The sequence below is a fragment of the Ahaetulla prasina genome, chromosome 7, assembly GCF_028640845.1.
Source record: "Ahaetulla prasina isolate Xishuangbanna chromosome 7, ASM2864084v1, whole genome shotgun sequence".
In the NCBI taxonomy this organism is placed as follows: Eukaryota; Metazoa; Chordata; class Lepidosauria; order Squamata; family Colubridae; genus Ahaetulla; species Ahaetulla prasina.
In genome coordinates, this window is record NC_080545.1 from 41,311,255 (window position 1) to 41,338,593 (window position 27,339).

At 39.5% G+C, this 27,339-nt stretch overlaps 1 protein-coding gene across 5 annotated transcripts in view; it reads right to left on the bottom strand.

Annotated features, from left to right (window-relative positions):
• Window positions 1-444: 444 nt before the first annotated feature.
• The window catches only part of SCAF11 (SR-related CTD associated factor 11), an 85,247-nt gene continuing 58,352 nt past the window's right edge, over window positions 445-27,339 (bottom strand). For all 5 annotated transcript variants that reach the window (XM_058191216.1, XM_058191217.1, XM_058191215.1 and 2 more), the window contains 3 exons: window positions 11,549-11,767; window positions 10,792-10,911; window positions 445-3,384 (listed from right to left, as the gene is read on the bottom strand). In XM_058191216.1, coding sequence (XP_058047199.1) covers window positions 3,256-3,384; window positions 10,792-10,911; window positions 11,549-11,767 — 468 coding nt within the window. In that variant the 3' untranslated portion in view covers window positions 445-3,255. The remainder of the gene's footprint in view (window positions 3,385-10,791; window positions 10,912-11,548; window positions 11,768-27,339) is intronic.

A 27,339-nucleotide genomic window follows, 5' to 3' on the forward strand; every position in this document is an offset into this window, starting at 1 on the left:
GCATAAAGCAATTCTTTCATCCTCAAACCCAACCCCCCCTGACCAGTTCACTGGCAGCCAATGGGATGCTGCACAGTTGTTTTGAGAACTCCGAGGTGCTAGGCAGATAATGGTTCACTCTCAGGGCATGATGGCCTTGAAACCAGGCTTGCAACCGGCTGGGAGTCTGCTCCGTTTCCAAAGACAATCCCCTTCCCTAATTCCCAAGAACTTACAGGAAAAGCAAAAGTATGAAAAAGTGCCAGCAAGCCATCCTCCCACCCACCCCAACAATGGCAGGACACCATGTGGACCTGACATTAGGTTTCCATGCTTGCTTCTTAGAAAAGGCAGTTTCCAATGTAGTAATTATAGTGAACCACCCAGTCGTTGAATGTGAAGTGGTATGCACATAACAGAGTTTTCTAAATCAGCACAATTTAAGAAGAGGCAGACTCATTCCAGCTTAGTCAAAAGAATTTATTAGAAAATATTCTGAATTACATAAAACTCTTTAGAATATTGTTTTCAGTATATTTTATTCCAGCCCTATGCTACAGACACCAGAGTCTGGATTACATCAGCCACTGCGATCCTGATTTTAATTTTCTTATATTTAAATTTTTAACACATTTAAGCCACATGCACACCAAAAGACTGGAATGAGTGCTCAGTGCACCATTTCAAGAAATATCAATTATCAATTTTTCATAATAATTTAAAGCAGTTGGTTTTGTTATTACTGAAATTCTTACAATGTACTACCAAGAAATAAATATTTCAGTCAATAGACACAGGAATTACAAAAATAACTTGGCTATTCTGACTAATCTTGTCTATTCCAGATGCCCTAATGAATTAACCAATTGAAATTCCTCTCTTTGTGGGCTAGACTGCAATCTTATTATACTGAAAAAATGTTCCTAAACTTGGTTACAAGCTTTCCCTGTATATTTATGGTAAGACTAGTGTTGTAATTAAAAAAATAGTATAGATTGGCCAAATTTAGTCATAAACATACTTCATAAAGCTGTCCAGCAAGAATCAGCATTTCAGTACTGACAAAGTCATCAGAAAAGGAAAAAACGTTGGATGCAAGCACTCTGCCCTAAGTGACCAGCCTCAGAAATACCTCAAGCAAAGTATGCTGACTTATGTTTGCAGTGTTTAATTCAGAAATGCATCTTGAGCGAACAACTACACAGTACTTCCATTCACTGTTAGTTGAAGTGCTTGTCACATAAAGAAAATATCTTTCAATTCAGTGATGTGTGCCTGTACCATCATTTAAAAGGCTGCATATTAGGGAATGACTTTTAAAAATATTTAAGGAAACAGGACAATAGCACGCTAGTCAATATCCCTTCATTCAGTCTGGAAATGCAGTGGAAGTTTGCTACAATCTGCTGCTACTATACTGGAGAGATATGGGAATAAGATATTAAGCATATTTCCTAATCCATCATCTGACCAATAATAATAATTATGAAGATTGTCTCAACCTCAACAGGAATCTTCTTTCTCCTTTTCAGTACTGTACTGGGTTCCTAATTAGTTTTGCATCAAGAAGTAAACTAACTCCATGGTCAAACATAGATTTTTAAAGTCTGATTTGTGAATATGAAATCTTATGCAGACAAAAGAGATATACTCAGCAAAGGGAAAAGAAAAATTAATAATGAGCACATAAGTCTGAGAAATTTCATGAACTTCTAAAGTAGACCTAAATTCAGAAACACAGAGAAAATAACACAGATGCACCAAATCAACACATAGTATACCTATGAATTCCCATCCCATCTTAAATGGTTGAGAAATACACTTAATTATAAAATGCAAATTAAGAGTTTAAACGAAATTGCATTCTACAGACTTTAAGTGTCAGCAGCCAGTTTATATTGAAAATTAGCATATATGCTATTCTAACAAAACTCTCTTCAGAAGACTAAGCATAGCATCTGACTGTAAATAAAAACAATATCTACACTAAAGACTCTATATATTATCTTTAGTTATACAAACAATATAGACAAAGAGTTCACTGTCTGAAATAGAATGTGAATTAATAACTGTGATAGTGTTCTGCTTTAACTTTCTGGGTGATCCCTTTGTCTTGGGCCTTTCTGTGGAGCCTGCCAGAAGTGCTCTCAAGAAGACATGTTTAATTAGTTTGCCTCTCCTGGTTACACCTTTAATTGACCTAGGTATAACACCTGCAATGAAATGCAAGGCAATTACTGCATGAGGGTTACATTTCCTTGCAAGGAATAATCAAAGACTGTTATTTCCTTAGCTCTTCATTTATGAAAAAAAAAGCTGGTAGCAAGAGACGGAAATATAGGTGCAATATGCTTAATGAATTACTTTTAGGTAGTAACTTTCCTCACTACCCGCTACATATACATCAGAATAACATTCTCCACTTGGACTTCATGCAATTAACTAATACAAGGTCATAATGACATGGTGTTATGAATTTGGCCTGCTCATAGTATAATCCTTGCTAGAATATTCTTTTATTTCACAGGCCTCAGACAACTGCTTGCTTTAAAATCAATGTCAATACTTTGTCATAGGTAACTTGACTAAGATTGTTGCTTACACAATCCACCTCTTATATTCCCTTAGATGTTTCGAATGGTTGGAAGATTAGAAGTATGCTGTACTGAAACATATTAAACACAAATTAAATTAGGCAAGGAATAATCCAATGTTAAATGTAATGCAAAATACTTTTGTGTAATATATTAATGGTTTGGTTCTTCAAAGATGAAGTGCTAAATTAAAATCTACACTATGCCTTTCAGAACTATATTGGATTTAACACTAGCAAATCCTCAAGAGGAGAAATGAAAAGACAACACACACACACTGAGCCTATGAAGTGAGACATTTTAAAAACATTTACTATGGTTTAAAAGAGTGGCAAGAAAATCAAAGAAAAATCTACTCGTCTTTTCCCTGACTCACATGTATTTTATTATCCTGCCCAAAATTCTGACAGATTGTGTGAATCAAAAATACTGTACGTGGCATTCAACAAACTAATTGGGAGTGGTGGGTGGTGTCTTTTATTCCTTTCATTTTCTTTTTACATAACGTTTTGCAAAAGGATAAAGTTTAAGCACTAATCTATATTTATTTATATGAAAACATTATACACTATATTGAAAAATAATCTTATCAAAATCAGATTTCAACTACTATTTCTAATTAAAAGTCCAAGTCAAAATTGCACTTCGCAGTCATCCTGATGGCATTTTTTTCATTCTGGATTTATTTTCTTTCCACAGAAAGAGTTTCATCTGGATTTTTCTTTCGTGAATGTTTGTATTTGTCCACATAAGCTTTTACCAGATTTGCCACTTTTGCAGAATTAACTTCCCCACTTTTGCTATGGCAGACCTAAATGAAAAATTGAAAAACAAAAGTTAAAGTATTATTTAATATATCTCATTGTGGGTACAGATGAAGATAGTAATTCCTAATCTGATGACTATTGAATATCAGGCTCGAACAAAACTAGAGTGATTTCTGGAAATATTCTATATCAGAGTTCTCGAACCTTTCTGGCTTTGCGGACTGGCGGGGTGGGTGGGGGGAGAGGGGTGATTCCGCACAAGCAACCGGCAAGAACATACGCAGCTCCATTTGCTTTTGCAGCCTAGTTCCAAACAGCTCACAGACCATTAGTGGGCTGCAGCCTGGGGATCCCTGTTCTATATAATGTTGATAGAATATAATCCAGAAAAAAAAAAACATAGTGAAAGCTTGAAATGAGATGAGAGAACGCCAAATACGTAATTAGACTATTCCTACATCCAAGAATGAATGAGAATATTGATTTTGATGAACATCTGCTTAGGAAAAAGTTTATTTCAAATACATAGAGTATGTATGTGTGTGTTGCATGTATACATGTACACAAATACACACAAAAACATATGCATATGTAGGAAATAAATGAATCAAAACACAACTGATCTGATTAGGCACAGCATGAGATATAAGTATGGCAAGAGCTCTTAATGTGGGATGGACAATCTTTGGTAGTGCCAAGAGTGATTTATGGAGAAAAATGGACATGGAAGAAAAGAAAGAGTGAAACAAGAGTAAGAGCAGAATTAGTGCAGGAAGAAAATTATATAAAAAGTATTAGAAGGTAAGAGTGGACATAAATATAAAATGTGAAATTTGCTTTGAAAAAAGTATGTTACAAATTGGGAAAGAAATCTTTCAGGTTACACTGAGGCGATGCTGAAAACAGATGCTTCTTTGAATGAACTGAAAGAGCTTGGAAAACTGTGTATAAGAGAATCCTACAAAACTAAGAATGAGAGAAAAATACAACATAAAGATAAAACAGTTACAAAGAAGGGAGTCAAGGAAAACAGGTTTAAAATTAAATGAGAGAGAATTCAAAACCATTTAGACAATACAATTTTAAAAAACTGTTTTGGAAGTGACCAAGGAGAACTAAAGAAAGTGCTTCCAATAGCGAATACAATTTTAAAAATTTGAATGAAGTAGTAGTTGGGAATGCTGGAAGTATTTTTAAAAATTTGTATAGAAATGAGGAATTATATATTAAACAGTGAAATTAAAAGAATGCTATAAACGTTTGTATTTACAAATATTAATGAAAAGGAAAATAGTATGTTGATAAATGGCAAGGACATAGATGTATATTAAATAGTGCAGTTGTTTATGGAGTAGCTGTGCAATTTTGTACATTGCACCTGTACAAAGGCTATATCTATGTGTGACCTTTAGAAGAATGCTTCTCTTATACTAAGTGAAAGACAGTAAGTGACTGAAAAAACTGGAGAGGGATTAGTTTGTTCCAATTGCCTTGAAAAACACAGCCTGGCAATCATCACTTTCCTTCAAGCATGGTATTTGAGAGAGGAAGTATGTAGGAGGTAAAACTCGGATTTCCGAGAAGCAATGGGGAAGCCTTCACTCAGAGAGGCTAGTTTGATTTGTTTAACACCTCCAAGGCTAACCGTCCTGGGAATGGCATGCATAAAGGAGGAGCTATGCACTTGGACCAGACACTCAAAAAATATCTTCCTGGCTGATGTTTGAACTCTGGTTGCCTAACTGTTGGGAGTGGGCTCTGGGATTAGTTTCAATTTGTCTCTTTGCATGTGTTTTGCTTCAGACCTTGACTGACGTTTGCTACAATCAATTCTTTCCTAGTAAAAGTACTCTTTTTCTGAATCTATGGGGTCAAGGGTCTTCTTTCCTAGGGATTGATCAGAGGCAGTCCTGACAGTTTGGCAGAATTCTGATTGAAATGGTATGAAAAGTGACAATGAGCAAATTTTGGTAATGCACAGGATAAATATACAGATCAGATTTTTGCTCTTTATATATAGATCACTAAGAAAGGCATGAATGGAGAAACACACTATTACACATTCAAACTTTAGCTACATTTTATAATAGAATAGAGCTGGAAGGGACCTTGGAGGTCTTCTAGTCCAGCCACCTGCTCAAGCAGGAGAAACTATACAATCTCAAGATAAGTTACTGTCTAGTCTGTTCTTAAAAACCTCTAGTGATGGAGCACCACCCATGATGTCTGAAAGCAAGCTGTTCCACTGATTAATTGTCCTTACTGTTAGGAAATTTCTCCTCAATTCCAGGTTGCTTCTCTATTTGATCAGTTTCCAACTATTATTTCTTGTCCTGCCCTCTGGTACTTTGGAGAATAATTTGACCCCCTCTTCTTTGGGGCAGCCCCTCAAATACTGGAATACTGCTATCATGTCACCCCTAATTCTTCTTTCCTTCAGACTAGCCAGACCCAAAATCTGCAACCATTCTTCATATGCTTTAGACTCCAGGCCTTTGATCATCTTAGCTGCTCTTCTCTGAACTTTTTCTAGTCTCCACATCTTTTTTGTAGTATGGTGACCTGGTTGCAGTATTCCAGATGTGGTCTTACTAGGGTTTTGTAAAGCTGCACTAATATTTCATATGATCTTGATTCTATGCTCTGTTTATACAACCCAGGATTGTATTAGCTTTTTTGGCTGCTGCTGCACATTGCTGGCTCATATTCAAAAATCATCCACTAGAACTCCAAGGTCCCTCTCACAGTTACTGCTTTTGAGCCAGGTCTCACCTAATCTGTATTTATACCTTTGATTTTTCCTATCTAAATGTAAAACTCTGCTTTTTTCCACATTAAAATTCATTTTATTGGATAGGGCCCATTGTTCAAGTTTGTCAAGATCTGTCAAGTTTGTCAAGACCTAATAAACTGAATTTTGTTTAATTATGGAAGGTTTTGAGCAAAAGTTGGAGGTTAAATGGGTTAGGAGCTGAGTATCAGGAAAGTAAATCATGTATGAAAATAAATTATTCAGCACTGAAGATAAGTTTCCCTCTCCCCGATTCCCATGGCTCCCATCTTACAAGGATTCTGCAAGTCTTTGAAGATGAGGCTTTGCTCCCAGGCATGGAGTTAAATTATTTGCTGATCCCCTGGTGGGTTTTCTATAAGGTAATGGATAATTTTGTCTGGACCCACATGTCCGTTTCCTCCCTATTTTTTTTACCTATGTAAAATGTCTAGATTCATTTGGTCAGGCAGCCTTCCAAATCAAATTAAATCAAATAATGTTGGAAATGTGTTCATCAAGGAAAAGAAAGCATACTATATTTTTATATAGAAATTTATTTATTTATTTATTTATTAAAATGATATTTTATTGGCTGAAAAACCTAAAGATTTTTAGTATGATACAATGAGATGGGTCTTATAATTAATATATCAAAAACCAAGGTTGACAAGAGAAATTGTCAAAGGTGACTTGCTTTCATCATTACCTGCATCAACTTCCAGCTCACAGTCTGCCAAACAGAAATGGGAGGGGGGTTTGTAAATTCCTAGGGTGGGGGGAGGGCTAAGGAATGCATGAGTGCCTTCTGCTGCCTTGAGAGGAGATATCACCAAAGCCAAGTTCTTGGAACTACCAGCCAGTGCAGACTAGGTAGATTAGGTTTTCCCAAACAAAACTACTGAGTGTAATTGGTGGTCAATAAACTGTGGGAAACCCAGGGATGAAAAGGGGTTTTTACCTATGTGGGTTTTCATGGGAAAATCTCAGAACTGACTTTGCTTCTGCTATGCCTAAATGGACTTTTTAATAAAGTTTTATTCTTGGTAGTTCCTATATACCAGAAGTTTCTTTTTTTTGGATGTGCCAAATGGGACATATGATATTAAATCAGCTTTCACAATAGTGACTATTTGGACCCCAGCAGGAGATCAGAAACTCCAAGATGTCAGCAGTAGACAAGGAGCTGGAGGACAAGAAGTTGGGAGAAATCTTGGCTGGAGAAGCCCCGGCGGTGTTGCAGACCAAGATAGGGACTCAGCCAGAAGGTGCACATTCCAGAGAGCTGAGAAGCTGGAGCTTAAGGTGAGTGAGCTTAAGGGAGCAGCTGAGAGATGCCCCAACCAGGGGCCAAAGAGCTGCTGGGTAGCGAACCTAGGGAAGGCGACGGAAGTTAAGGACCCCCTAATCCCTGAAGGAGTTAACGTGATCAGAAGGAGCAAGTGGAAGGCAAAGCAGCCGGTCGAGTGGGATGAGCCATCTGAGTGGAAATTTCCAGCAGCAACCTGCAGCCCATCGATAGGAAGGAAAAGTTTGGCGGGCCATAGATCAAAGGAGCGGGGTCACTGGGTGCTGCGGTGGCTGGGACAGAGTAAGTGAAAACTCTAACCACCCAGTCTCTTTCCCTCCTGCAGCTGGTGATCTGCCAGGATGATTGGATCCCCGGTGCAAGCAGCAGTGGCAGCAGGCTCCCCCACCCTTCCCCCAGCATGGTAGTGAATGGCCCCGACAGCAACTGGGATTCCTCATCCTCCACAGGTGGCAGCAGCAGAGACAAACAACCCCCCCCACGGTCCATTTTTATGGGGATCTGGACAAGCTGGCCCACTTCTTGGCCCAGATGTGGCACCACATGTAGCACTATGGGGGGATGTACCTAGATGATGCAACCCGGGTTCACACAGTGGTATCCAAGCTGGAAGGCAGTGCTACCGGATGGCTAGTGTCCCTGCATGATAGCAGAGCACCAGACCTAGGCAATCTGCATACTTTCATGCAGATCCTACGTGTCGTGTCCCACTCTTCCGCTGACGGCCGGGTCAGGGAAATCCGAATCAGGCGTGCCTCTGCAGCTCTGCCAAAGTCCTAGCAATGTCCTCAGGGCAGGCAGGAGACCAGAAAGTGACTTCAGCAAGATATGTTTAGACTTTGCCTGACTCGGAGAATGCCAGAAAGCAGATCCTTTATATAGGCCATGGGGTGTGGCTCCATGACTCAGCACTTATCCAGGCCTGCCCCTCCCTTCCTTCTGTTGCCTCCGCCTATCAAGTCTTCTGACGCGAGGGTCACTCCAGTCTGCAGCTGTTGGTAATTGACCTCCCTCAGGCTCACATGCTGTGGAGGAGGGAGGGTCTAGTTGCTCCGTTTGCCTGGGCATGGAGCCAGAGCTGGGGGCTGGAGGTATTTCCTCCTCTTCAGCCTGTCTGGGCATGGAGCCAGGGCTGGGGCCGGGAGGCATACTAGGACATTCCTCCGTGTTCGGAAGCAGATAAGAAGAACCCGGCTGAGGTGAGATTGGACGAGACACAACACTACGTGGGTGATTTGAGGAGCCCATGGCGGCTTGTTGTGCGGAATCCTGTATCTGCACCTTGAAGCAGGGAAAGAGGCTGGTGATAGAGTACATCCAAGACTTCTGCAGTCTAGCTAACCACTGGAGGGACTGCCCAAATGTATGCTGGTTTCCTACTTCAGAGAAAGGCTGAACCAAGAGCTATATTAAAACTGCATACCCTGAGGGGTGCCACACAATCTACAAGAGTTCCGAATAGCCAGCGAGGTAGAGATCTACCTGATGGAGTTCTGAGAGCACACCGTGCATGAGAGTCAACCCTGCAGAATGCCGGGTCCCAGAGCAGGCAAAGAGAATGCAACCCTGGCCAGAGGAAGCAAGCCTTACTAGAACCAGGGAACCTATTTCCTCTATGGGAAGGAGGGCCATTAAGCAGCCAAATGCCTCGCACCATAGCCAGCATCTGCTTCTCCACCTGCCAGTCAGCCCAAAGGAGGTCCCACGCGAAGCCTAAGGAGAAGACACATATAGGGTGGCAGTCATTGAGTTCTCTCTCCTGTCCAGTGAGGAAGAGGGAACTCCGACCACCACCCAAGTGGGTCCAGCGTTCTATGAGAGCAACAGCATAGGGGAAGACAACCCAATGGTAAGTGGCACCATCACCCCTAGGACAGCCAGGGTTGGGATCCTGGTGCCCTTCTTGGGGATGAGGGAAACTATCACAACATTGCAGAACTCAGAGTGCACATGGTGCATAGTCAGCCCCAGGTGGAGGAGGAACTGGCGACCCATAGCATTTTCCCAACTGGATGGATCAATAACAGGGTGTATGCCAGCTATCTGCCTGACCAAGCTCAAAGTGGGGATCCACATAGAGACTATTAGATTCATTGTGGTCTCTGGGATGACTAAACCCATAGACCTGGGATTGGTGTGGTGGAAAAAGTGGAGCCCCTCTGTGAGTTGGGACAGAGAGGTGGTGGATGTGAAGAAAAACTGCTAACTAGCAAGAGCTAGGGACAGTGTAGCGAGCTGGCCATGTGCCTGCAGTTAGGAAAGTAAAAGTGGAAACTGCAAATACACTAGGAAGTGATGGATTAGAGCCTCTGATTCCAGGAGAGTATCACAACCTAGCTGAGGTTTTCAGTGAGAAGGAATCAGTCATGTTCTCACCTCACTGACTGCACTATAGGGATTGTGTTATTCAAGGAAAAGCAGGATGGGTCCCTTAGGCTGTGCATGGATTATAGAGGGCTAAACTGTTTATGTGTGAAGAACATGTACCCCCTCTCCTGTACTGTCTCTCCCTGAAGAGGGACATGCTGGGTTATTTGATAAGGGGGAAAATCTTCACTAAAGTGGACTTGAGAGAGGCGTACTATCGAGTGAAGATTAAAGAGGGGCACAAGTGGAAAACCGCATTCAGTTGCCCCTTGGGCTGCTACCAATTCCGAGTAATGCCCTTTGGGCTGCAGGGGATTCCTGCCATATTCATGCAACTAATAAATGAAGTCCTGCATGTGCATTTATACCAGGGGTGTCAAACTTGATTTCATTGAGGGCTGCATCAGGGTTGTGTTTGACCTTGGGGTGGGCATGGCCAGGGTGGCCAGCTGTGATGGCCTCCTGTAACCCTCTGCCAGCAAAAACAGAGCTCAGGAGCTCGCTGGCAGAGGCACTGCAGGCCGGTCTGAACTGAAATGCAGAACCGGTTCTGAAGCACCCTGATATTTCCAATAAAGCTATTCTTTGAGGAATTCACCTGCCTCGGAGTTCTTGCTTGCAATGGATCTATTACTTGAAACCCTGACACTGAGATAAAAGAAAGACCAGGAAAATAGTGGTTGGATGGAGTTAATAAGAGAGAAAAGTTTAAGAATGAAAAACTATGTAGGAAATAGTACATGGATGAGGTAAAAACAAGAATAATTCACAAGGATACAATTTTGCCTTCACACCTCCTTTTGCACCACATACTTTGCTGTGCTCTAATTACTTAGTCTAAAAATGAAGAACATGATCAGTATAATATGTGAGAAACAATATCTGATACACTAAATGCCTGTAACAGCTTCAGCTATATTATAGAGCTGAAGCTATTACCTATGTCCAAAAGCCTGAAAGTATTAATAAAACTAGACTACTAATCATTGATAGTATATTACTTACCTTATCTACTGCTTTTCTAACTATCTCTTTATACTCTTCTTTAGAAATATCTTTATTTTGATAGAAAGGCTTAATAGCAAGTTTTACTTCTTGGGCAGCTTTTTCTTGAATTAATAATTTCTAGAAAAAATAAAGGGTGCATCTTATTTAGGGAAAGGTCACAGACACACATCAACATTTTTGAAGTGATTAATACCCAATTCAAATATGCATAAATGCTACTCTCCACAGCAGTGCAATCTCTAACCTCAAAGCACACATCCCCCTGTACTTTCTAAAATATAACATTAAAGCTAGAAGAGATATATAACAATTAACAAAAATATATTTACTTGGTGGGGAAATTTATTATGGATATTAGATTGTTCATGTCACATCTAGCTATAAGTAGCTAAAGATTATTCAATAATTGACTGAAACAAAACATTTGTTTGTCTAAAGAAGCTTGTTAATATGCTATTGTCTGCATAGGTGCAGGTTCCAACAATTTAGTAAAACTACTTTTACCATACCTCCATCTTTTCCTCTTTAAAAAACCCCCAGCTAATATAGGTAGAAGAGCGGCTTGAGAACATATTATCAAAATAGATACGATGTTATGTATTTTTCTTATCAGTATACAAACTGTAAAATTCTTAAATCCCATGGAAAAATAACAGATTATAAAAATGACTGATGCAAACATTATTTTCAAGGCAATTTATTCCTATTTTTAGTTATTCAAAATTATTCACGTTATTCTTTGCTTTGAATTTACCTGGTCTTTTTTGGAACTATCTGCGCTGGCTTCCACTGTGACATTTACTTTCTTTTCCATCAATTTTACAGCAGCATTTGAGGATTTGATGTTATTTGATGATGCTGTGTTACCCGAACTCGATCCCTGAATAGATTCCACAGTTCCCAGAGCTGCTGTTGGAGCAGACAAGTGTGTTGTATTCACGCTGTTAGCAACATGGGACGTAATTGGAGTAGCCTGTTTTGAAAAGTTAAGAGAATTAAGCATCCAACTAGATATATGCAGTACCATTGCACAGAATTCTAAACTGAAAATGAATTAAAGAGATGCTGTTATCTCTAATAAATATGCAACTTGCAGAACATACAATTAATGGGTAAGGAAAAACCCCTTACATTATTCAAGTTGAAAGAGAACATAATATGTGCGAAGAAGGGTGATGTTCAGCAAATTGTACATTATATTTATATATATATATATGTAGGTCTTTGGTTATTCGGGTTTTCTCCCACGTAAAATTGGAAGTGTCTTGGTGACGTTTCGACGAAGTCTCATTCGTCATCTTCAGGCTTCAGCTTCGTGCTTCTGGGAGCAATGTGTGATTGCAGCTGTTTCTTCCTTTTTAACTGCTAGTGGGGGTTTGAACTGATTGGGTGGGAGCTTGGCTGTGCTCTGATTGGATGGGGTTTTTCATACATACAAACACCCGCGAAAACCTCAGAAAACATACATACATACATACATACATACATACATACATACATACATACATACATACATATATATATATATATATATATATATATATATATATATATATATATATATATATGTAATATATATAAATTGTAAATTATAGAGGATCATTTTTACATTATTTCTCTTTTCCTCATTTCAATCATTTCAGGCATTTTTAATGGTGGCCTAATAAGTAATGGCCTTGTTTAGGGAGAAAATCAATTATGCACCATTATGGACAATTATAAAGAAAGAAGAAATCTAGTGATGAGGCTGATTCTTGATGTAGTAGCAGCTAGCTGAACTGCTCATAAAACATCACTACAAGGCAATGTGATGAGCAGTAAGTGTTATGAACTTGATTTTATACCTAGATCAGTTAGCTGAAGTTGGAAGAACCTTATTTTTTGACTTTACTGTCTTACGAGTCCTTGAGACAACAGCATTATAGCAAACATTTAGACCCGTTTCCCAAGATGGCTTAGATAGTGCCCCTCCCAAAAATGTTTATGATATGGCAGAATAAGCACTAGCAAGCAGAAATAAGTTGTAGTGCAGGGCTGAGCAACTATGTCCCCTTGACAACCTGTGGACTTCCAGAATTCCTGAGTCAGCTTCACTCAGTTACAGCAGTTTCCATATGGTTTTGGATCAATCACATGCCTCAGCCCAATCTATCTCTCAGGTTTACTGCTATACAGATAAAACAGATGCATGCCACCCTGCCTTGGATTCCTGAAGGCACGTTACGATTTACAACACATCAATTATAAGAAAAACAAAATCACAAACATTTTTCCATGTCTGTTCTTGAAAAGAAAATAGAAGAATCTGGATGAACTCCAGCCTGTATCAAGACTCTCCCTATTCGCCCACCACAACTCTTAAACTCTTGTGACAGAAGAGGAGACAACAGGTGAATGGATATTTTCCCTATTGTACCTCCAGGCTAAGACTCGATAACTGTTGAAAGGCCTATATAGGTGACAGCATTACAAGTGAATAGCTTGACAGTATTGTTTTTTAACATAAAAGAATTAAATGTAAAAATCGATTTTAGCAACTTCTTGAGAAATTATTCTGCAAATACCAGGGCCAGGTTTTCTCAAGAAAATAGTTTATTCTACTGATTCATTTATTTATTGCTTCGATGAATATGTTCAGTTCAGTTCAAAAATTCTATGTGGCTATTATGACCTGGTTTAAAATTGCCTTGCTTATTGTTTTAATTCTAGAAAATTTAATCAGGAAATTAAACATAGTAACTGCAAAACTAAACACTTGATTCTTAATCATTTGGAAATAGGAATGTAAAAGGAACCTTTTGTGAAGAAAACTTCTAACAGTTATCCCCATCACACAGAAACCTATGTTTCTTTTTCTAGAATCAAGAATTCAGTTATATGGGCTTCTGGTTGGCGTCACCTTCCTCGCTGGGTGCCTAATTAAGGCGCTTCGCACTGGATATCATAAAAGCCAGTGAAAACAGCGAAGAACAGCTGTTCCCGGCTTCAATTTCCCTCTCTGGGAGAAAGAGAGAGAACAGAGAAGCAGGGGAGTGGTAGATTCCCCCAGGGGCTTTGTTTTTGTTATGCAGAGTCCCGAAGGGTTGAATCCCATTGAATCCTGCTAATCTCCGGTCTTCAGAGCGCTCCTGCAAAAGCAGGAAAAGAGGAAGGTGTCCACCTCTGTTCAATTGATTTCTTTTTGTGGATTTCTACATGCAGATGGAAGAAGCACGAGTGAACAATTATTGGATTGCAACTATCTTTGATTTCCTGACTTCTACCTTTTAAAAAGAGAAACTTTTTTCCCCTTGCTTTAACTGACTGTTTAAAATGAGAGGAAGTGAAAGTAAAGTGAAAATGAGCAGGCTGCGTAACTAAGAAGCTAGGAAACATTATTTGTGGATTGTAACAAATTGAGCTCTCCTATACTTAAAGGAGAAAGAAGTTTTTAAACTTAAATTCTCTGAGTTTTAAAAATTGAAATGTCTACTAAACCACCTAAGACTGCTGGTAGAAGGGGTTCTCAAGTAGCTTTGGAAGATTTGATTAAAGAACAAGGGAAAGTGTTTGAGGAGAAGTTTAAGGAGATGATGGAGGACATAAAAGAAATAAAAGAAAATAATAAAAAGATAAGAGAAGATATTTTGATCGCTTTTCAAGGTTTGGCAAAAAGACTGGAGGGGGTGGAGGAGGAGGTGCAAGAAATTGTTCAGTCAAACCAGCAACTAGATAATCGAATGGGAGGAATGCAAATAAAATTGGATAAAAATGAAGATCAAGTAGTGGTGATGCAATATAGAATGATGGAAGGAGCTTTGAGAATTAGGGGGTTTAAAGAAGAAAAGGGGGAAGACCTAAAAATTTTTTTATCAGAAGCCATGGCTGAATTTATTGAACTTGATCCACAAGAGGTTGCTTATCAAATTGATAAAATTTACAGAGTTAATTCTTGGATTGCCAGGCAGAAGAAACTTCCTAGAGACATTGTGGTTTATTTTTTGAAACGGACAGTGAGAAATCAGATTTTACAAGTTGCATATCAGAAAAACCTGAAAATAGGAAAATAGGAGCTGAAGGTTTTGAAAGAGATTCCTCCCAAGATGTTAAGGGATAGGAAAGACTTTATATTTTTTACACAAGAACTTAAGAAGTACCAGATTCAATTTAGATGGGAAGTTCCAGTTGGTTTTACGGTGTATTATCAAGGAAGAAGATATCGTATTGAAACTGTGCTTAAGGTCAAAGATTTTCTTTCTACTGTGCTGAAAGTTGAAATAGAAGTAATAGAAAAAAGAATTCAAGAGACTCAAATTGGTGTGGAAGCTGAGGTGATCCCAGTGATGTAACCATCTGAGGACCAACCACAAGAACAAAGAGTGACGAGGGGAGCCCTCAAGCGTAAGGAAAAGGAGCAACAAACTCAAAGTAAAGCTCAGGATTCTGCTACAGAAGCGGTGGGAGGAGCAAGGCTGAAGATACGGGAGGATGATCTTCAGCTGATCGCTCAAAGGCTTCAGCAGGCCAGTAATGGCAAATAAAATTTTGACTTGGAATGTTAATGGTTTGAATTCAGCTCAAAAGAGAAGAAAAATATTTCATTATTCGAAACAATTTAGAAATGATGTGATTTGCTTACAAGAAACACATATTAAATTATCAGATCAAAAATACTTAATAAATTCAAAGTTAGGTAAACATTTTGCTGCCTCTGTTTTGGACAAAAAACACGGTATAGTCGTATATTTGAGAAAAGATATACCAGCCAAGTTAATAGAGGCAGATATTCACGGAAGATATATTGCCATCGAACTTATATTAGAAACAAAAAAGATTCTTTCGCTTGGTATTTATGCACCCAATCAGCAACAAGAAAATTTTTACAGAATGTTGTATGACAAGTTGATTCTATGGGATTATAAATCGTGTATTATATTAGGAGATTGTAATGGAGTAATAGATACACGAAAGGACAAGAGAATTTCTTCTAAGAAGATACCTGCACATGCAAAGCTGCCTAAATCTTTTTTTGAGATGATAGAAGATTTTGAGTTGAGAGATGTATGGAGACTGAGGAACTTGGAGGAAAGAAATTATACTTTTTTCTCTGATAGGCATCAATCCTTCTCACGTATTGACTTTATTTTAACTTTTAATGATTTGCTTTCTAGGGTGAAGAAAATTAAGATATTTCCAAGATGTTTGTCTGATCATAGTCCTGTCTGGATGGAATTGCAATATGGAAAAGAAGGCAGAAGAACATGGAGATTAAATGAAAATTTGTTTAGATATCAGGAAAATGTAAATCAACGTAAAAAGCAGATGAAAGAATTTTTTGTTTATAATTTGAATAAGAAAACATCGATAGAAATGGTTTGGGATGCCAGTAAGGCCTTTATGAGAGGTGTATTAATATATATTAACAATAGACAGAGAAATAAGCAACAAAGACAGCGTAGGTACTTAGAAGAGGAGATTTATAAGAAACAACAATTACTAATACATAACCCGCAGGACCAAAAGATTAAGGATGCAATAAAGATATTACAGAGTCAATTTAATATGATAATGGCTGACCAAGTGGCAACAAATATAATACCTTTTGTAATGCAAAAAGACCTGGTAGGTGGTTAGCATACATTTTAAGGAAAAAACAGAAACTAACGTATTATAGAAAAAATAGAATATAAAGGTAAAGAGAGATATCAACAGGATATAATTAAGAAAGCCTTCTTAGAATATTACACAAATTTATATGCTAAAGATAAAATATTGAATATGGATATTGATAATTATTTGAAAGATTACAAGGTTAAAAGTTTAACTTTAGAAGAAAGGGAAGAATTAAATCGGCCTATAACTTCTGAAGAAATTATTTTGGCAATTAAACAATTAAAAATGGGGGAAACTCCTGGTACAGATGGGCTTACAGTAAGTTATTATAGGAACTTATAGGATGAGATGTTAGGTCCACTTAAGGAATTATTTAATCAAATACAATTAGGAGGGGGAATTCCCCCTTCATGGAGAACTTCTTTTATTTCATTGATACCAAAAGAGGAACAAGATTGTTCTAAACCTGCGAATTATAGGCCAATTTCACTTTTAAATAATGATAAGATTTTTGTTAAAATAATAGCAAACAGATTAATGTTAGTTTTACAACATAGAATTCATACTGATCAATCTGGATTTATAAAAGGGAGACAGATGAGGAATAATGTTAGGCAGATTGTTAACTTATTGGAATATTTAGAAAAGAAATTTTTTATATCAGCAGCATTTATCTTTTTGGATGCAGAGAAAGCTTTTGATCAATTGCATTGGGACTTTTTATTTAAGTTAATAGAAAAATAGTTAAGTTAATAGGGCCGGTGAATGGCGCAGGCTGGTAAGGCCTGTTATTAAGAACAGCCTGTTATTAAGAACACAAAGCCTGCAATTACTGCAGGTTCGAGCCCGGCCCAAGGTTGACTCAGCCTTCCATCCTTTATAAGGTAGGTAAAATGAGGACCCAGATTGTTGGGGGGGCAATAAGTTGACTTTGTAAAAAATATACAAATAGAATGAGACTATTGCCTTATACACTGTAAGCCGCCCTGAGTCTTCGGAGAAGGGCGGGGTATAAATGTAAACAAAAAAAAAAAAGCATTTTGGAGATGGTTTTGTAAGAATAATTAGAGCAATTTATGGAGAGCAAACAGCCCAGATAATAATTAATGGTAACTTAATAGAAGCTTTTAAGATTGCAAAAGGAACAAGACAGGAATGTCCTTTATCACCATTATTGTTCATTTTAACTCTGGAGCCACTATTGGATAAAATACGAGAATCAAAGGAGACAGAGGGAATTAGAGTTAGACAACATGAATATAAAGTGAGAGCCTTTGCAGATGATTTGGTGATTACTCTAACAAATCCTATAAATTCAAGTGTATCTCTGTTCGACATAATTGATCGATATGGAAAGGTTTCAGGGTTTAAGGACTCAGGGCGGTGTACAGCCGGAGATAAAATACAGAATATGTACAATTAAAACAAATTAAAACATAGCAAAATTACAAAAACTGCTAATAATTAAAATTAAATTTAAAATATTTAAGAATATTAATAAAACCCCAATTTAAAATCAAACTATTATGCCAGTCCCGCTTGAATAAATAAGTATGTTTTTAGCTCACGACGGAAGGTCCGAAGATCAGGCACTTGACGTAGGCCAGGGGGGAGTTCATTCCAGAGCGTCGATGCTCCCACAGAGAAGGCCCTACCCCTGGGGACCGCCAGCTGACACTGTTTGGCGGACGACACCCTGAGGAGACCCTCTCTATGAGAGCGTACGGGTGGGTGGGAGGCATAGGGTAACAGCAGGCGGTCTCGTAAGTACCCGGGTCCTAAGCCATGGAGCGCTTTAAAGGTGGTAACCAAAATCTTGAAGCGCACCCAAAAGACCACAGGAAGCCAGTGCAGACTACGGAGCAGTGGTGTTACGAGCGGCTCCCATTACTACTCGCGCAGCCGCATTCTGGACTAACTGCAGCCTCCGGGTGCACCTCAAGGGCAGCCCCATGTAAAGAGCATTGCAGTAATCCACCCGAGACGTAACCAGAGCGTGAGTGACTGTGCATAAGGCATCCCGGTCAAGGAAGGGACGCAACTGGCGGACCAAGCGGACTTGGTAAAAGGCTCTCCTGGAGACGGCCGCCAGATGTTCATCAAAGGACAGCCGTCCATCCAGGAGGACGCCCAAGTTGCGAACCACCTCCTTTGGGGCCACAGCGGATGCAGCTGACTGTACCGGGGTGCCGGCATCCACAGCCACTCTGTCTTGGAGGGATTGAACTTGAGTCTGTTTCTCCCCATCCAGACCCGTACAGCTTCCAGGCACCGGGACAGCACTTCGACCGCTTCGTTGGGGTGGTCTGGGGTGGAAAAGTACAGCTGAGTATCATCAGCGTACAGATGATAACTCACCCCGAAACCACTGATGACCTCACCCAGCGGCTTCATATAGATGTTGAACAGGGTAGGCGAGAGAATCGACCCCTGGGGCACCCCACAAGTGAGGCGCCTCGCGGACGACCTCTGCCCCCCTGTCAACACCGTCTGTGACCGGTCGGAGAGATAGGAGGAGAACCACCGATAAACGGTGCCTCCCACTCCCAATCTCTCCAACCAGCGGAGCAAGATACCATGGTCGATGGTATCAAAAGCCGCTGAGAGATCTAATAGGACCAAGGCAGAGGAACAACCCCTGTCCCTGGCCCTCCAGAGGTCATCCACCAACGCGACCAAAGCCGTCTCCATGCTGTAACCGGGTCGGAAGCCGGACTGGAACGGGTCTAGATAGACAGCTTCCTCCAGGTGCCGGGGGAGCTGCCACGCAACCACACTTTCTACAACCTTCGCCACAAAGCGAAGGTTGGAGACTGGACGGTATTTTCCCAAAATAGCTGGGTCCAAGGAAGGCTTCTTCAGGAGAGGTCTCACCACCGCCTCTTTCAAGGCGGCGGGGAAAACCCCTTCAACCAAAGAAGCGTTTATAATCCCCTGGAGCCAGCCTCGTGTCACTTCCTGAGCAGCCAGCACTAGCCAGGAAGGACACGGGTCCAGTAAACATGTAGTTGCATGCAACCTCCCCAGCAACCTGTCCACGTCCTCGAGAGCCACAGAATCAAACTCATCCCAAATAACCTCAACAAGACGTGTCTCCGCCATCTCGGTTGGATCATCGCAATCTTGGTCCAAGCTATCCCGAAGCTGAATGATTTTATCGTATAGATAACCGTTAAACTCCTCAGCCCGTCCCTGTAGGGGGTCATCCCGTCCCTCCTGATGAAGGAGGGAACGGGTCACCCGAAACAGGGCGGCCGGGCGGTTATCTGCCGATGCAATGAGGGTGGAAACGTAGGAACGTTTCGCCTCCCTCATTGTCACTAGGTAGGTCTTAGTAAAAGACCTCACTAGTGTCCGATCAGCCTCGGAACAGCTGGACCTCCAGGTACTCTCTAGGCGTCTTATGATACCAATAATTAAGAAAGACAAAAATTTGGAGGAATGGCAGACTGGAATTAACAAATATATATGGGAAGGTAAAAAGGCCAGGGTTAAAATGAAAATAATTCAAAATTCACGGGAAAGGAGAGGCTTAAAAATGCCTAATTTTAAATTATATTATGAAGCAGCTGTTCTCTCTGCGATAAGTGATTGGTTTACTCTAACGGAGGAGAGAATTTTGAATATAGAAGGTTATGATTTATTATATTGATGGCATGCATATTTAATTTATGATAAAAAAGTGGATAAGGCTTTTAAAAACCATGTGTTAAGAATTGCTCTCTTGCGTGTCTGGAAGAAATATTTTTATAAATTAAATTATAAGGTTCCCATGTGGGCAAGTCCTAGACATACAATAGAAAACATAAATTTAGAACAGACTCAGAAAATGACTACATATAAAGATCTTTTGTATACTGAAAGCGGTAGTTTGCAATCAAAATCTTTGCATGTATTAAAAGAAGAAAAGGGAAAAATTATACTTGGTTCCAATATGGGCAATTACATGCTAAATGGAAGGAAGATCAGAAAATTGGTATAGTCCAGAATGAGGAAAATTTGGTAAAGCAAATTAGAAATCAATCTCAGGAACATATAAAGAGATTGTATAATGTGTTACTTGAAATAGACTCTGAAAGGGATTTGGTAAAGGGCTGTATGATAAAATGGGCACAAAATTTTCAGGAGCCAATATTATTGGAAACTTGGAAAAAAATTTGGGTTAGAAATTGTTGTGACCCAAGTTCCTGGACCCAGACTCCTGGACTCGGATGATTCAGAAAGTGAGGGAGAAGACCTGGCCAGCCCTGCTTCTCGTGAGCCCTTTCCCTCCCTGGCACCCACTCAAAGGGAGGAGGAGGGGCCGGCAAAGCCTGATTCCATGGAGCCTCCTTCTGATTTGGCAACGCCCCAAGAACAGTTTTGGAGTGATGCAAGATTACGAAGACGTGATCGGCGTGCGCAGCAGCGGAAGAGTTGGGACAAAGCCAAGTCATAATTGTCATGCAGTGACATCTGCAGAGACTATAAATAGGAGGCGGGACTTCCTGGTTTTTTGTCTTGGACAAAGTAATGAATTTCTTGTGGCAATCTGTATCAACGGAGGGAAGAATATATTCGTGAGTAATTCTGGCCTTATCTGTAATTTCCTTGTTATCTCCAGAAACTTGGCAGGCCCGTGGGTAGACGTAGCCAGGACATTTATATATATGTAAATAAATCAGAAAAGAGGCCTCTGACTGACTCTTTGCTGGGAGTATTGGGGGAAGGGAAACAGAACAGAAATGTTAAATTTACACAGGCACAGAATTTAAGGGAAAATTTTTATAAAATGTTTTACAGATGGCATTTAGATCCTAAGAAATTATTGTGTATATATCCAGATATGCAAGCAAAATGTTGGAGATGTAATTGTGATGACGCTACATATTTTCATATTTGGTGGACTTGCAAAAATATTAAGGCTTTTTGGATAAGAATTTGGTGGATTCTACAAAATGTTCTGAAAAAGAAGATAAAGTTCCTGCCGCAAGTTTTTGTGCTGGGAATTATCACGGACTGTACGATAATTGAGACTAAGTGGATTTTAAATTTAATAACAGTGGCAAGATTACTAATAGGACCGTATTGGAAGAAAAACGAAGTACCTACAATAGGAGAATGGATATTGAAAGTTGCCAATTTGGCTGAGATGGCAAAAATCTCAGCCTTTTTGAAAGACAATATGGAAGAAAGGTATTTAAGTGAATGGAAAAAATGGATTGACTATATTCAAAACAGATCTCAGACTAAGAGTTATCAGACTGCCTTTGAATGATTAGGATGTATTTTTTTTTATGGTTTAGGGGGAAGTTAGGAATTGATGAGAATTGTAGGATTATAATTTAGATAGGAAGGAAAAATTTTTAGTATATGTTTGCTTTATTTTTACTATACCTTGTGTTTGTTCCGGGAAGTCGGGGGGGAGAGGGGTTTGGGAAGGGAGGGGGGGAAGAGGAGAGGGGGGGAAAGGGGGGGAGAAATTTTGTAAAACCTTTTCAATAAAAAAAAAATCAATTATATGGAACCATGTTACAAAAATGATATACTGAACTTGTCAGGCCAATTTTTTCATTAGTCATAGGAATCTGAGATTAAGTAAATGTTGAAGCTACAGGAACCGTGGGGGCAAGGTTGGAATTCAACATTATGCAAACACAAGTAGTAGAACAAAGTCAAACTAGTGTCTTGGACTTTAAGAGAGCTAATTTCAATAAACTTAGAGAGAGCTTGAAAAGGATTCCATGGATGAGAATCCTCAAGGGGAAAACAACTCAAGAAGTGTGGGAAATTTTGAAAAGTGAGATTATAAAAGCCCAGTGTAGCACAATATCAATGAAGGAGAAAAACAATAGATCTCAAAAGAAACCAGCATGGATGCATAAAGAACTATCTGACAAATTGAAAGACAAAAAGGACAAGTATAAAAAAGTGGAAAGAGGGGCAAATAACTAAGGCAGAGTATCAGCAAATAGCCTGAACCGATAAAGATGAAGTGAGAAAAGCTAAGGCTCACAATGAACAAAGGCTAGCGACAAAAGTAAAAAATAACAAAAAAAGCTTCTTCCAACACGTTAAAAACAAGAAAACAGTCAAGGAAACAATTGGCCCATTCCTGATAGAAAGTGGCAAGAAGGTGATGAGCAACAGGAAGAAAGCAGATCTACTTAACTCATTTTTTGCATCTGTCTTTACACAAAAACAAAACAATCCCACCTATCAAAAACAGCACCACAAAAAACAGATTAGGAACACAAGTTAAAATAGGGAAGAAAATGGTAACTGAACACCTGTCTACCCTAAACGAGTTCAAATCACAAGGATCAGATGCCAAGGTTCTTGTTGTGTCTTGCCCGCCCTCAGAGCAGCCGGGGCCTTCTTACCTGCTCCCGAACACTGAGGAATGTATGCCTCCCGGCCCAAGTCCTGGCTCCATGCCCACACAAACTGCAGAAGAAGGAGCATCTCCCTGCCCCAGCCCTGACTCCATGCCCAGGCAAACGGAGCAGCTAGACCCCTCCCCCTCCTCCACAGCAGGTGAGCCTGAGGAGGGTTTACTCCCAACAACAGCTGATTGGAGTGACCCTCGCATCAGAAGATTGGAGAGGCGGAGGCAACAGAAGGAAGGGAGGGGCAGGCCTTAATGAGTGCTGAGTCATGGAGCCACACCCCATGGCCTATATAAAGGATCTACTTTCTGGCAGTCTCTGAGTCAGGCAAAAGTCGAACTTATCTTGCTGAAGTCACTTACTGGTCTCCTGCCTGCTCTGAGGACTTTGCTAGGACTTTGGGCAGAGCTGCAGAGGCAAGCCTGATTCGGATTTCCCTGACCCAGCCGTCAGCGGAGGAGTGGGACACGACAGTTCTGAAGGAATTGGCAGACGAGATCTCAGACCCACTGAACTATATCTTTCAAAGATCCTGGAGCACAGGGGAATTGCCAGAGGACTGGAAAAGAGCTGATGTAGTTCCCATCTTCAAAAAAGGAAAAAACAATAGATTCAAGAAACTACAGATCTATCAGCCTGACCTCAATACCAGGGAAGATTTTGGAAAAGATAATCAAGCAACGAATCACCAAACACTTAGAAGCAAACAAAGTAATAACCAAAAGCCAACATGGGTTTGTCAAAAACAGATCATGCCAGACTAATCTTATTGCATTCTTTCACAAAGTGACAAAATTAGCGGACCAGAGGAATGCTACTGATATAATTTACTTGGACTTCAGTAAAGCATTTGATAAAGTAGACCATAACCTATTACTAGATAAAGTAGAAAAATGTGGGTTAGACAGCACCACCACCAGATGGATTCGTAACTGGCTGACCAACCTTACTCAACGTGTAGTCCTTAACGGAACTACATCCACATGGAAAGAAGTATGCAGTGGAGTAGCCCAAGGCTCTGTTTTAGGCCCAGTACTCTTCAACATCTTCATCAATGACTTGGACGAGGGGATAGATGGGGAACTCATCAAATCTGCAGATGACACCAAGCTGGCAGGAATAGCTAACACTCCAGAAGATAGGCTCAAGATACTGAAGGATCTTGACAGACTAGAACATTGGGCGCTATCTAACAAAATGAAATTCAGAAATAAGGTTCTACATTTAGGCAAAAACAAAAAACAAAATGCACAGGTACCGTATATATGGTACCTTGCTCAACAGTAGTAACTGTGAGAGGGATCTTGGACTCCTAGTGGACAACCATTTAGATATGAGCCAGCAGTGTGCAGCAGCTGCCAAAAAAGCCAACACAGTTCTGGGCTGCATAAACAGAGGGATAGAATCAAGAACACGTGAAGTGTTAATACCACTTTATAATGTCTTGGTAAGGCCACACTTGGAATATTGCATTTAGTTTTGGTCGCCACAATGTAAAAAAGATGTTGAGACTTAGAAAGAGTGCAGAGAAGAGCAACAAAGATGATTAGGGGACTGGAGGCTAAAACATCTGAAGAACGGTTGCAGGAACTCAGTATGTCTAGTTTTAAATGAAAAGAAGGACTAGGGGAGACATGATAGCAGTGTTCCAATATCTCAGGGGTTGCCACAAAGAAGAAGGAGTTAAACTATTCTCCAAAGCACTTGAGGGTAGAACAAGAAGCAATGGGTGGAAACTAATCAAGGAGAGAAGCAACTCAGAACTAAGGAGAAATTTCCTGACAGTTAGAACAATTAATCAGTGGAACAACTTGCCTGCAGAAGTTGTGAATGCTCCAACACTGGAAATTTTTAAGAAAATGTTGAATAAGCATTTGTCTGAAATGGTGTAGGGTCTCCTGCCTGGGCAGGGGGTTGGACTAGAAGGCCTCCAAGGTCCCTTCCAACTCTGTTATTATTAAATACAGGGAAGTATAAAACCAAGTCTTTGGGCCACGTACTGAATATTTTGCTCCTTGTGTTAGAAAACATGAGAAGTACCCCACCTTAGAGTTCAGAGGTTAGCCTGGCCTTCTTAAGATCGAAGTGATTTGATTGAATACACTGAGATTAAAGCTCCATTCACTTGAGTTCAAATATTTGTCACTGAGGCTGAGGGCATAGCCAGCGTCGCAATGGGATGATGTGAACCCCGGGGAGCGTGCCGAAATTACTGCCATTTTGGGGGTTCTCAATGAACCATAGCTGTCCTGGAGGGACAGCGAAGAAAGAAGGCACTGGCTGGCACGAACAGGGAAGTTGCAAATCCCTGCAGCACCGGCACCCAGCCTTCAAACCAACGACAGGAAAGGCAGCCATCAGAAACTGCCAAAGTCGGGGCGGCCACACAAGAAGTTTGAGCAGGAGGCAAGATCTGAACAGAGTATTGTTACCGGGCGAGCGATTGGCCAACTCACAGGTAAGAAGAAAAAAATCTTTAAAGTTCAAAAACTTTCCGGCTTGAAGTTAGCGGCGGAAACTTAAAGTGAGAGGAAACAAACAGTAAAGACGATTTATAAGACAAAAGCCCTAAAAGAAACAACATTACATCTGGATTTAAAATTGGTTTTGGAAGAAAATATAAATATTAAAGGGAGAAGAAGATTGAGACAAAGTGTCTTCTACTAACAAAAGGATTTAATAGAGGAAGAAAAAGAAACTGCTTTTGTGGATTAACTAGTGACATTTTGTTGCCAGGAGTTCTGGATTGGAGAGAATCATTGCTGGAGAAGAGAAAAAAAATAACATTGCATTGTTTAGACTAAGAGGAAAGGAACATTGAAGGAGTACTTGTTTGAACAGCTGTGGTAAAAACTGGATAAATCAAGATTGGAATTTGGACGACCTAGGAAAAAATAAACACATTTGAACTGGCTTGCAATTGGAAACAGAAAAAAAAAAGGGGGGGGGGAGAAAGACAATATTTTGGACTTGAATTTGGACTATACATAAGTTAAGATAAATAAATCTAAAAAGTTTTTCTCCTCACATCGAAAACATGGAGAACTGGGAGGAACTATGGGAGATGCTTCAAATGGTGCGAGAGTCCTTTAATGGGAACAAACAAGCAGAACTGTGGCTTAAAAATAAAAAAAATTATGAGAAAACAAGAACAACAAAAATGTTGAAAAAGAAATGAGTGAGGATAATACAGAGGATCATACTGGGATTAATAGGGAAAGAATAAAAATGGAGAGGGGGAAAGATATTTTAAAAAAGAAAGGGAAAAAAGAAAAGAAGAAAAGATTGAGGGGGAAAATTAAAAGAGTGAAAAAAATAGATGATTACACTGGGATTAGCAGTGACAGAATAAAGAGAAGAGGAGGAAATAAAGAGAGAAAATTGATGGGGAAAATTAAAAGAATAAAAGTCAGAGAAAGAAGGTGGAAAAGAGAATGCAAGAAAGGGAGAAAGAGGAAGATAAAAACGGGAGAAAGGGAGAAAAATATTAAGAGATGAGATCTGGGACAGACTGAAAGAAAATGGTTAAAAGAAGGAGAAAAATAAATAGTAGAAAAGAAACTAAAATAGTGGTAGAAACTTTTTTTTGAGAATAATGGAAATTAGAAGAAATATATAGATTATTGTAAAAAGGTAGTAAAAAAAGTTGAAATGAAATGAAGGAAATTAAAAAAGAGAGAAAGAGGAGAAGTAAATTAAATGTGGAAGATATAATGGGATATATGTTTTCTTTTTCTGTTTGTGTCTGAGAATGCATGGAATGAGAGAGAATTATAGTTGATGGTAAGGAAATAAATTTTAAATATATAAAATGGAAAATCCAGCAGATGAAATGTGAAAGATAGTATGATTTATAAGTAAAAATGATTGAAATTAAGATGTAAAAGGGAATAAAATTGAAATGTTAGTAAATGATGTACACTATTGGAAGAAAATAATAAGTATTGAATTTTGAACAAAAACTCTTTAAGAAAATAAGAGGTGAAAAGTTGCATCAGTTGATTGTATGATATAAATGGAATAAGATGAAGACAATGTTAATAACTAAAATATAGGAGGGGAGGTTTGAGAAATATGCATAATAAATGAGAAAATTGGGGTTGTCTGGACACCAGAACTATTGATATGAAAAAAAATACAGCAATGGAGAGAGATACAAAGAAGGAGAGAAATGGAAAGGGAGAAGGAGGGAGAGAGAAAGAAGAAAGGGAAGAGGAGAGGAGAGGAGGAAATGGAGGGGAAATAAGAGTAGGAGAGAAGGTTAGATAGGGAGGAAGTAGGACCGAGGGGGAGAAAGGAAGGAAAAGTAGAGAAGGAGTAGGAGAGGAGAGAAGAAAGTAGGTAGGATGAAAGGAGGGAGGGAAAGGAGTGAAAGGAGAAGAAAGGATTGCTGTGAAAAGGAAAAGATGAAATGGAAGAAAGGCAACCCCGAATATATTTCAATATATTATGATAAAAATTGAAATAGTTAAAAAAAAGAATGAAAGAGAATGAACACAAATAAAAATGGAGAAATTAGAATTTGAGGGCGAAAGAAGATGTGACTTAATAAAATGAGCAAGGAAATATTAGGAAATGAATAAAA